The sequence below is a fragment of the Abramis brama genome (genome assembly GCF_963993115.1).
Source record: "Abramis brama genome assembly, chromosome: 1".
NCBI classification, from domain to species: Eukaryota; Metazoa; Chordata; class Actinopteri; order Cypriniformes; family Leuciscidae; genus Abramis; species Abramis brama.
Genome location: NC_139963.1, coordinates 12,411,223 through 12,423,613, shown reverse-complemented (window position 1 = coordinate 12,423,613; position 12,391 = coordinate 12,411,223). Strand labels below are relative to the sequence as shown.

Below are 12,391 nucleotides of genomic sequence, written 5' to 3'. Positions count from 1 at the left end.
ACATATTGCACTATTTTAAATAAACCTGTATAGAAATATCATTACTAATTTTGGCAAATAAATAAAAAAATGCCATATATCCCCCCAAAACTGCACAACTGTAGAGTAAAACATTAATTAAAAAAGAAGTGATACTAATGCATCTAAAAATTGACATGATTATTACAAAACCACACTGTCTGGGGCCTCTGGAGAACTCAGAACAACTGCTAGCATAAAGTTTAAGGTAAAAATAACTGCCATTAAATTACAGTATCTTACTACTATGCAATTAGATAAACTGTTCATTCATTACATCGCTTTACCTCTGTCTTTATCCACCTTTATCCTCTTCTTTTTGGCACTGTATCTATAGCAGAATAGGTAGGCTAATGCTAATTTATAATGTGTCATGTAAATTCGGCCATCCGTCACAATCAGGAAACTTTCACCGTGTCTAGACCTTGCGCGAGCTGCCAGGCCCGTTTCTACAGGGGAGCATGTTAAGTGTGAGTGTGTTAAGCGCCCTCAAACAAAAGCAATGCGGCGAGAGGCGACGTTACACAAAAAATTACCAACAACAACTGATCGCGCGCGCTGTTTCTGACGCACTTCAAGCACTCGCTGGGCGGGGAAAGATTGATGTGCCTGACCGGACTCGGGGGACTTGGTTGAATGAGACAACACGCGAGAGGAGGGGGAACAAAAGCAAGGAGGCGGAGGAGGGCGGGGGCGAGCACAGCACAGAGAAGGCAAACAAGCAAAGTGGCGAAATCAGAATTAAATATAAACAATATATCGATATATACGATATGTCAAAATCCATATCGAGTTTAAAAAATATCTCGATATATCGTAAATATCGAGATATCGCCCACCCCTAATATATACACTAGATGTCGCCTTGGCTACGGCAGTTCTTAACGAATGCCGTAGCCAAGGCGACATCTAGTGTATATATCTATGCACCAGTCTGCGCACACGTCACACAGCAGGATGCGCACGCGCCCTCAGATCACTTGGACGTGGCTGTGTTACAAGAGGTAAAAACGATATAAATACTGTTCGTTTTCTCACACAAACCGCTCGTTTCGTGTCTTAGGCCATCAATGTGTACTTACGATGGGGAATTGTTTAATTTGGACGATGGGGAATTGTTTTAATTTGGACTTGTGCATGCTCTTTGAGACAGTGGCCACAGACCTGCATGAAATGACTGACAGACAAGAACGGTTTGACCTAAAAATATCAAAATTGAAACTACTGCGGAAAAAAAGACACCTACATCTTGGATGCCCTTAAGGTAAGCTAAAACATAACAAAATTTAATTTCAAAGTGAACTATCACTTTAAGCAGACAGTCTAATAATACTATAATGACTGATAGTTGACATGTAGGTACAATGTTACTTACAGTCAATAGAATATCTAAAGGGACCAACAAAATAAAGTGTTACCATAAATTAGCCGCAAAAGATAAACTCTTAAATGGACACTTCTTTCTAAATGTTGCATGTTTTTAAATAAGATTCAATAAGAACCAAATAAGATGTTTTCCAATATGACATAAAAATATTTTCTCTAATTTTATAAAGATCTGTCCTATTTGTTTTTGTCTCTGTGTTCATCTTAAATGTAAATGCTGTCCATAATGTCTTTTCAGTGGTGGGAGAGCTGACCAGATCAGATATGTGTCTTGTCAGACCAGTACATCCTCCTCCTGCCAGAAACACATCAGTCATCATGACACAGAAGCAGTCCTGCAGCTCGATTCTCTCCAACCAGTGCATGATGATCTTCAGAGAGTCAAAGACCAGCATAAAACCAGCATGAAGAACAGATATGAGAGGATTTTTGAGGGAATCAAACTACAAAAGAATCAGACCCTCCTGAACAGGATTTACACACAGCTGTACATCATAGAGGGAGAAAGTCAAGGAGTGAATGAAGAACATGAGGTGCTACTGATGGAGAAAAGTTACAAGACACTCCAAGACACTCCAATCAACTGCAATGACATCTTTGATCCTTCACCTGAACCAGGATATGAGGAGAAGAGAAGAGAGAAGAAAGACAAAATCAAGACTGTTCTTACTAAAGGCATCGCTGGAATTGGAAAAACCGTCTCTGTGCAGAAGTTCATTCTGGACTGGGTTGAGGGAAAAGCCAATCAGGATGTAGATTTCATGTTTGTTCTTCCATTTAGAGAGCTGAACTTGATTCGAGATCATCAGTATAGTCTTCACAGACTTCTGCTGGACTTTCATCCTGAACTTCAACATCTGGACTCAAAGATATATGATGAATGTACAGTTGTGTTGATCTTTGATGGTCTGGATGAAAGCAGATTGACACTGAAGTTTTCAGACAGTGAGAAAGTGTCTGATGTGACTGAGACTTCATCAGTGGGTGTGTTGATGTCAAACCTCATGAAAGGAGATCTGCTTCCCTCTGCTCTCATCTGGATCACCACCAGACCAGCAGCAGCCAATCAGATCCCATCTAACTACATCAACCGTGTGACAGAAATTCAGGGATTCAATGACCCTCAGAAGGAGGAATATTTCAGGAAGAGAATCAGTGACAAGCGTAAAGCCAGCAGAATCATCTCACACATTAAAAAAGCAAGAAGCCTCCACATCATGTGCCACATACCGGTGTTTTGCTGGATCTCAGCCGCAGTGCTTCAAAACATCCTGAAACAAAATCTTAGAGTAGAAATCCCTCAAACTCTGACTGAAATGTACATCCACTTCCTCCTCATTCAAACTCATATGAGGAATCAGAAGTATGAAGAGAGAGATCCAGATAAACTCCTGCTGTCCAACAGAGATGTGATTGTGAAACTTGCTGAACTGGCTTTCAATCAGCTGATGAAGGGCAATGTGATGTTCTATGAGGAGGACCTGATTGAGAGCGGCATAGACGTCACTGACGCCTCAGTGTATTCTGGGATTTGCACTGAGATCTTCAAAGAGGAATCTGTGATTTATCACAGGAAGGTTTACAGCTTTGTACATCTGAGCTTTCAGGAGTTTTTTGCAGCACTGTATGTGTTTTTCTGCTATTTACACAAGAACAGTGAAGTTCTGAAAATGTTCCTCACAGGAAAGTCCAGAACTCAATGTGAGAATATTCCTCTGGATGTGTTTCTGAATGGAGTAATGAATAAAGCCTTGAAGAGTAAAAATGGACACCTGGATCTTTTCCTTCGATTTCTTCATGGCGTCTCACTGGAGTCTAATCAGAGACTTTTACAGGATGTGCTGATTCACACAGAGAACAACCCAGAGAGCAGAGAGAAGATAATCTACAGCCTCAAACGAGGTCGAAAAAACAATGTCAGTCCTGAAAGATGGATGAATCTGTCACACTGCTTGATTGAGTTGAAGGATAATTCTGTTGTTAAAGAAATGCAGAGGTTTTTAAAGTCTACAACGAAAAGCAAAAATCTTTCTCTTGCACAATGTTCTACTTTGGCAAACCTGATGTCAGAGGAGGTGCTGGATGAGCTTGACCTTAAAAAGTACAAATTCAAATCAAAAGAGGGTCGATGGAGACTGTTACCTGCTGTGAGGAACTGCAGAAAAGCTCTGTAAGTGTGAAAATATGAAGATACAGTAGTTACATTTGATATGTTGATGATGTATTATGATGAGTATTATCTGGGTTTGTGTTCACAAGCATAACATATACATTATTGCAGTTAAGTATTTTATTCATTCTCTACCAAATTAATATACATTATTGCAGTTAATCTGAAATAAATATCTCTTATCGCCATAATACTAAAATACCTCAATACTAAAACATATGACAGAACTTACAAAATCATTTTATAATTCTTTTTTTTTTTAAATAAACTCACTTGCCCTGCTTTTACGTCCTTACTGAGATGTTTGCAACTTTGATATTATTATCAATCATGTTAAAATCATTTAATATTTTTTAAATGGAATTTTATAATTACAATATAGATAATTAATTAAATTTTATGTTTGTTATTAAAAATAAGCAAAAGAGAAAATTACAAACAATATGTGACAAATACTATAAGAGACAAATAAATTAAACAGTGCTTAATTTCTTTTTTGAATGCTACTGTTAAATAGACCTACTGCAGCTGAACAAATAAAGTATTCACTCTATAAATTAACTATTGACTGATTATTAATAGATAGATACAATTTATTCAGTCAAACATTGGGTGATTTTCTATTTTCCTTTGTTGTTGGATTAACATTAATCGTGCATTTTTACATAGAATTTTGAATATTCAAACCTAATAATCAGCAAAAGAGAACTGAAGTTGTGATCGCATGCTGTCTGAAAGGTGTATGCGCGCGCTTCAGGTCTGAGCCCGGTCCCATGCTTTTTTTTCTTCTCATGCATGCATGTTTCTTTGTCAAGCGCTGAATGTATATATTTTACTGTTCTGCTTCCGTTGTTCAGTGAATGTATACAGTGGAAGCAGAGCTCTGCACACAGATCCTGAACTCCGGCTGTCATACATCGACGCAAATAAAGAAATACTGCTCTTATTATTTAGAGTGCTGTCACTCTTAAAGTACCGGTACTAATACAATTTTATATTGTACCGTTACTAATAGCAGGGTATTGCGATACCTTTCCAGTTGAATAGAATTTCATCACTCATACGAAGTCAGTCACGCTTTCTCCTGTTTATTTGTGTTCACATACATGCAGTAGACAGCGTCCTTTAGGGCTCTTAGTTCAAAAGTGTGCCTATTTGGAGAAATATTGATTTATGGCATGTTTACAAAATATTTTGTCTTACAGAATACCATTTCTATTCATTTCCCACTGAATTATGCGACTTGAAGAGCTAAAACAGCCTGCCTCTCTATGAGCTCTGTCTTTCCTCTTTCTGATTTGCGTCAGAATAACTCATTGCACATTCATTCGTTCTCTACTACTAGGGGTGTAACGATATTCAAACCGAACCACCACCCACGATACGTATCGTGATACTCTCAAGGCATACCGACAAAACCCCACCCCCTGCTGCCTTGGCCAGCCCAGGCTCATTGGATCTCATGTCTGTGTACACAACGAATACAGTGTTAGCCTAACCACCAATAATTGTAATAAGCTCTGCGTTTTTTTACTTTCGATAAGAAACAAAGTGTCATCTTTCAAAGTAAAGGCCATTGCACACTGAGTCCGAAATTTTCGTATGCGTTTTTTCGTGTTCGTCAGCCTTAAAATTCGTCACGCACAGAAATCTTGCACACTGAGTCCGATGCATATTTATTAAACCTTTGCGGGAAAAAACGCAAAAAATACAAAATGGATTCGTCAAGCAGTGAGGATGATTTTGTTGCCCTCCTTCTAAAAAGAGAAAAAGAAAAAGGAAATATTGGGTCCATCCAATCCTGATTGTGCCGAGAGGAAGGAGTTTCACCTCCTTATCAAAGATTTGCGAAATTATCCAGAGCGATTCAAAATTTACCTCAGAATGTCAGTGGAACAGTTTGATGCTTTGCTAGCGATACTGGTGCCACATATTAAAAAGAAGACCACCAATTTCTGTGAACCAATCGATCCTGAACAGAGACTGGCGCACACACACACACGGCCGGCGGAAGCGCTGGGTAGACAGAACAGCTGTAGCAGCTATACAGGTTATATTTTATACCCAAATAATACATGGGTTTTGTCGTTCGCTTGTACGGTGGCTCTGAATTGTCAAAACACCATTCAAAATGCTTGCAACGGATGCGAAAAACGCAGAAAATCGAACCTGATCCGAATTTTTTTTTGACGGACGAAAGTTTCGGAGGCAGTGTGCAAGCGTGATTGACATAACGTGAGGTCGTATTTATTTTTTAACGTGCGAAAATTTCGGATGCGAATTTCGGACTCAGTGTGCAATGGCCTTAAGTCTCACAAAAAATGCCATTTTGACGCTCTTTGATTTGGCACGACAGATCACTGTCTCTTCCTTTTCACTACTAGTTACAGAATAAACATGAATGGACATATTAAGGTATGTTGAAAGATACAGAACAACTTACTGAAATGTATCGTGTGTAATCACTCAATCAGTGTTTCAACCGCGAAAGACAATGAAACATCTTGTAAACAATGTAGCATATTACCTAGGCAAGTCATTCAGTGTCCACAGCTTATTAGTTCGCCAGAGAAATTAACTCTTTTGCTAAATATGTGCACTATGGGCCCTATCTTGCACCCAGCGCAATTGACTTTGTACACCGACGCATGTATCATTCCTATTTTGCACCCGCGCACAGCAGACTTTTCCCTCCACAGACGCACGTCGGTAAATTAGGGAATAAACTTGCGCTCCCAGGGGCGGTTCAGCGCAAAGAGGAGGCGTGTTCCGGCGCAAACGTTCCCTGGTGCTATTTTGCAGGTTTAGAAAACAATTCCGCCACTGACCAGGAAAAACCTAGTCTAAGTGGTGCGTTATTCAAATGCTATTTTAAGGGCGTATGCTTGGCCATAATGTAGCGTGTGCACAACGCACATACACTTTGATTCTCTCATCTACACAGAAGCAGCAGTTTTCATTTTTGCAAATCATAGGCTACATTATTACAAGGAAAAATATTAACACACGACGGAAATGTTGCAATCCCTACATTGGCTTCCGGTCAAATTTAGGATTGATTTTAAAATTCTCTTGTTTGTTTACAAGGCATTGTCAGGCCTTGCTCCCCAGTACATTAGTGATCTTATAGTTCCTTACTCTCCTTTTAGAGTTCTCAGGTCCTCCGATCAACGACTTTTAAAGGTACCTCGTTGTAATTTAAAATCAAAAGGAGATCGTGCTTTTTCCGTGGTGGGTCCCAAACTCTGGAATAGTCTCCCATTCTATGTGAGGTCAGCTCCATCGATTACAACTTTTAAGTCTTATTTAAAAACGTATTTATTTTCTTTAGCTTTTGAATAAAGTACGTTTGTTTTGTTGTATGACTTTCATGTTATTATATTGGAAAGCATTTTGGGGCAACGTCTGTTGTTTAAAAAATGTGCTATATAAATAAAGTTGCTTGCTTGCTTGCTTGGCGTGCGCCTGGCAAATCCGCTGTTATAATAGCAATCCGCCATGGAACAAGCACGTCTGCTCTTAAAGGGAATGTGAGATGTCGCTCTGATTGGTTTATTTCACGTTACGCCCAAACCACACCTATGAATAATGAAGCTACTTCAGACCAACCCATTTTAGATTTGCGTCGGGCGCAAGAGTCATTTATCCCGCCGGTATAATAGCAACAGAAAGTTACTTGCGTTTCGTGTTTGATACTTGCATTTCAAAATAGGGCCCTATATATCATTATATTTTACTTAACCTATTAGTGATGTCTTGATTACTTATTGTATGTTTGAATAAATCTGTCATGAAAACAGAACTCGCACTGCATCGATAATGACACTATTGGGAACGAATACCCATTATGCAACAAACCTGCCTGTCCTAGTGTGAAGCTGTATCAGGCACAACTTAGGACGAGAGCACTCGTGCGCCTGGCGTGGAAGGGAACAATTCAAGTTCCTACGGGACAAACAACACCAAATAGACAGACCACACAACAGACAGTGCTTGCTGAACAGCGAAAGCTAACGCTGTTGTGTGCCGGCGTCCCTTTGTAGCTTCCGTGTATATCGTCACACGTTACGTCATCACGCAACGCCAATAGAATTGGACTAGTTTCATTCATACTTCAGACTCGCTACACTAAGAGGTGTTCCCCATAGTGTCGTTATTGATGCAGTGCAAGTTCCCTCGAAAGGGAACTGCATTGTACAGTAGGTAGTCAACCGAATGCCCATTACTCCATGCTAGTAAACAAGTAAAAAAATAAAAATAAACCAGTCGCATTTCAAAGTCATTCGCAAAATGACCGCCAGGTGACACAAAGGGACATTTTAAAAAAACAGTTGCAATTGCCACATTTTTAAACATAAGTGGGGCTAATGTCAATTAACAGTAAGGATGAAATACTACAACTATGGTAATTTCCTAATAAGCCTACATGAAAAATAAAAAAACAGCTATTGACATTTGCTGTACAATAATGAAACAACCTAATATTTGGTGTAGTTGAAACTGCATGTTATAGTAATAGGCTAATTTTATTATTAAATAAAGAAATACAATTTGGTTAATGTTGTTTAAACAAAGGATACATACATATAGGGCCCTATCTTACGCCCAGCGCAATGCAGAGCCAAGCACGACGCAAGTGTTTTTTTTTCTAGTTTCAGTCCGTTATCATTTTCACGTCCTGTGCCACGTTGTTTAACCCTCTAGGGTCTGAGGTGTTTTCTGGGCCCTGGAGGTGTTCTGACATGCTCTGACATTTGTGCTTATTTCTGTTACTTATGACATTTCCATGGCTAAAATCTGATTACACTGTATTCAGCACAAACTCTGCTACAAAAATATGTAAGCAGCATGTATGTAAAAGTTTGTAGTTTTGAGATGTAGTTTTGTAGTTTTTTAATGACGTTTATGCATGGTTTGTGAAAAAAAGAAAATTGTCAATGAAATAAGGTCATGAAACCCATACTGATTAGAGTAGAGAGGAGGCGTAGAGGATGAGGAGATTATGAAATAGGCAGAGGATACTGGGGGTGGTTCTGGAGGTGGACAGCTGACTGGGAGGAGGCAGGACAGAAGAACCCAGGGCGGTGATGATGGTGATGGGGTCCAGGGAGGAGCCTTGAGCCGGAAGCGGCAGATCGTGACCCAGGCCACAGCCAGGATGGTGGACCACGGCGTTGGGGCTGGAGGGAGGAGCCATGATGGTGAAGGCCTCAACGAGAAAAGGCGACGAGTCGAGGGTGGTGGAGCCCATGGCGCAGACAGAGCGCTGATGAAGACGAGTGATGCAGAAGACAGGTGGCTGCAACGGAGCCGCAGTGACGACCCCCGAGGTGGACACTGAGATCCGAAAGGCTGAGGTTGAGTTGGAGCGACCGAGAGTGGAGGCGGAGCCCGAGGGAGGGCGGAGCGAGCCGGAGCCGTAGGGGTGGAGGGCCGGAGGGCATATGATGGCCCGCAGGTCCGTGGCGAAGGTGACGTGATGTCCGACTCTGGTGAAGTCGACGGTCTGAGGGAGCTCAGAAACTGAATACTCAACGGTCACGGCAGACATCTAGGAAGGGAGGAGCGCAGGTGGAGGAGTTAGGCGACGGGTCGAGGTTGAATGACACGATCTGAGGCTGGAGGCAGAGCCACAGGATCCCCATGCCCTGGGGGAAGTGGCTCACCGCAGGCCCATGGTGTAACCAAGTCACTGAGAGGAGGCAACGGAGACATATCGGGACTGGTGGGAGTAGGGGTGGGCGATATCTCGATATTTACGATATATCGAGATATTTTTTAAACTCGATATGGATTTTGACATATCGTATATATCGATATATTGTTTATATTTAATTCTGATTTCGCCAATTTGCTTGTTTGCCTTCTCTGTGCTGTGCTCGCCCCCGCCCTCCTCCGCCTCCTTGCTTTTGTTCCCCCTCCCCTCGCGTGTTGTCTCATTCAACCAAGTCCCCCGAGTCCGGTCAGGCACTGGTCAGGCACATCAATCTTTCCCCGCCCAGCGAGTGCTTGAAGTGCGTCAGAAACAGCGCGCGCGCGATCAGTTGTTGTTGGTAATTTTTTGTGTAGCGTCGCCTCTCGCCGCATTATTTTGTTTGAGGGCGCACTCACACTTAACATGCTCCCCTGCAGAAACGGGCCTGGCAGCTCGCGCTAGACACGGTGAAAGTTTCCTGATTGTGACGGATGGCCGAATTTACATGACACATTATAAATTAGCATTAGCCTAAGTTACCTATTCTGCTACAGCACTTTCCAAAAAGAAGAGAAGAGGATAAAGGTGGATAAAGACAGAGGTAAAGTGATGTAATGAATGAACAGTTCATCTAATTGCATAGTAGTAAGATACTGTAATTTAATGGCAGTTATTTTACCTTAAACTTTATGCTAGCAGTTGTTCTGAGTTCCCCAGAGGCCCCAGACAGTGTGATTTTGTAACAATCATGTCAATTTTTAGATGCATTTTTATCACTTTTTTTTTAAATTAATGTTTTACTCTACAGTTGTGCAGTTTTTGGGGGATATATGGCATTTTTTTTATTTATTTGCCAAAATTAGTAATGATATTTCTATACAGGTTTATTAAAAATAGTGCAATATGTATTATTTCTTCCTTTATTTTAAAGTTAAATTATTATTTTTGTATACAGGGATTTTTTTTTTTTTTAAATGTCGCAGAAGCACTTTATTCCTACATGAACAGCCTACCTATTTGCACTTCAATAAAAAAAGACTTTGTGGTATTTGGCATATTTGTTTTTGCAGTAGTTTTTGGGGGGTTATTTTTCCTGTAAAGATATCGAGATATATATCGTATATCGAGATATAGCAAAATATATCGAGATATATTTTTTGCTCCATATCGCCCAGCCCTAGGTGGGAGACAACTCGGACAGGGCAGCAGACGTGGCTGAGGTCTGGGTAGAAGGCTGAGATGATGAACTGACAAGGACATTTAGAAGAAGAGGTGGAAGAGGGAGGCTGGGTGGGACCAGTGAATCCAATATAAAATAATCAAACAGATGAAGGGTTAACTCTAAATTATAGTCCAGAAACTCACTCTCAGTGATGGGAGGGTGGGGGTGGGGGGTGGGGGGGTGCCTAACCAAACCCTCAACTTCCACACATACTCCCTCGGCACAGGATGGGATGGCTGGCTCACACACCTCATTTGATGGGCTCCCCTCAGGCTCCGGTGTGATATCAGGCTCGATCGCTCCACCTAACGTGGGCTCCAACATCGCGGTGGGCTCATGCTGTCTCCTCTCACCGTCAGTGGGTCTCTGGCTAGGCACTGGTTTAGTTCCGGACCGGGATGCGGCGCTTTCCAGACACCGAATTAAGGTTTCCTCCTGTCCATTACCGCAAACAGTCTAAACTAAAATATTATTTTGGTAATTGTTCTACACATTGTCATATAGATAACCTGAAAATACAGTAGTTTATTAGGGTTAAATCTTGCCAACCAATCTTACTAAATAAATGGGGTAAGCACACTTACATTCACAATTTAAGAGGTGTTAATGTGGTTTGATTTGTTTACATTAGTTAATGTATTAGACTAACATGAACCATGAGCAATACATTTTTTACTGTATTTATTCATCATTGTTAATCTTAGTTGAACAAACAATGAACAGCTGTATTTTTATTATGTTTCGGCACATTAGGCTAACTAATGTTAACAAATACAACTTTTGATTTAAATAATGTAGGCTACTAGTAAATGGTGAAATGAACATTAATACAGATTAATAAATGCTGTAGAAGTGCAGTTTATTAAATGTTAAATGATGTAGTTAACTAGATTTTAATAAAGGGAACCTTATTGTAAAGTGTTACTGATTTGTTACAGTATATACCGATTCAGTGTTGGACAGATCAGTTGTTTTAACCATTCATTACATAGAATCGTTTCAAATGAGTCATTAGTTTGCGAATCGGACTTGTCATTAGCGGACCACGGCACGCGTTGTGTGATTATCCCGGCAGTTAGGCCATCGCACAAGATTTATGTCAACACAGAAAACATTTCATCATTGGATAGGTTTTGTTTTGTTTATTGAAAGTTTTTTTTTTTTTATGTCAGCTGACTCCTGAATGGGCGGAACGTTGTTTTTTAAATTTTTTTTAGCACAATTCACATCCAACGGTAATTCAGAAAAAAAAATATCCGAATGCTCCACTTAAAACTTTGGTCTTCTGATCTTTTACCATCGTGTCAATTCTCAATTGATTTTGATTAATATACGCACGCGCGCGACCGGGGCTCTCTCTCTGCTCGTTCTTTCAGTAATGTGCTCCCTGTTGCAAGCGCAGCCGTTATCTACATCACTCACTGATCAAATAAGGCTTTGGCAGTCACCAAACATTTTTCAGTGCAGGAAAAACCCTGACCAAATAGGCCATGCTTCCAGGGATGATCTCATTTTCATGGAGACAGACGCATGTTGTGTGCATGGAGGGGAGGGGCTGTGCGTGAGAGAGATGTGCGAGTGACAGAGACGGAGAGAGAGCAGGGAAAGGAAATGCAGCTGAAAGAATACACTGCGTGTTTTAAATAGCGTTAAACATTTTTTTTTATAACAAAACGCAAAAAACCTACCTACTTGGCTATTGGCTATTGTTAGTTTTTTAACATTGTTTATTGCTTTTGTTTTTAGACGGTTTAAAGTAGCCATGCAAGTAGCACACCATTTTTTTTATTCATGTGTTTTTTTATTCATGTGTTTTTTTATTCATGCGTTTCCCTTCCCCTTTGAAATTAATCTCTTCTCTGATGGCGTGAACACCAGTTTAGTAGCGAAACAATAAGTA

The 12,391-nt window shown here is 40.5% G+C and overlaps 1 protein-coding gene across 2 annotated transcripts in view; it reads left to right on the top strand.

Annotated features, from left to right (window-relative positions):
* The window catches only part of LOC311086043 (NACHT, LRR and PYD domains-containing protein 3-like), a 64,379-nt gene that overhangs the window by 25,950 nt on the left and 26,038 nt on the right, over nucleotides 1-12,391 (top strand). For both annotated transcript variants that reach the window (XM_084118702.1, XM_084118701.1), the window contains exon 5: nucleotides 1,643-3,574. In XM_084118702.1, the coding sequence (XP_083974828.1) occupies nucleotides 1,643-3,574 (1,932 nt within the window). The remainder of the gene's footprint in view (nucleotides 1-1,642; nucleotides 3,575-12,391) is intronic.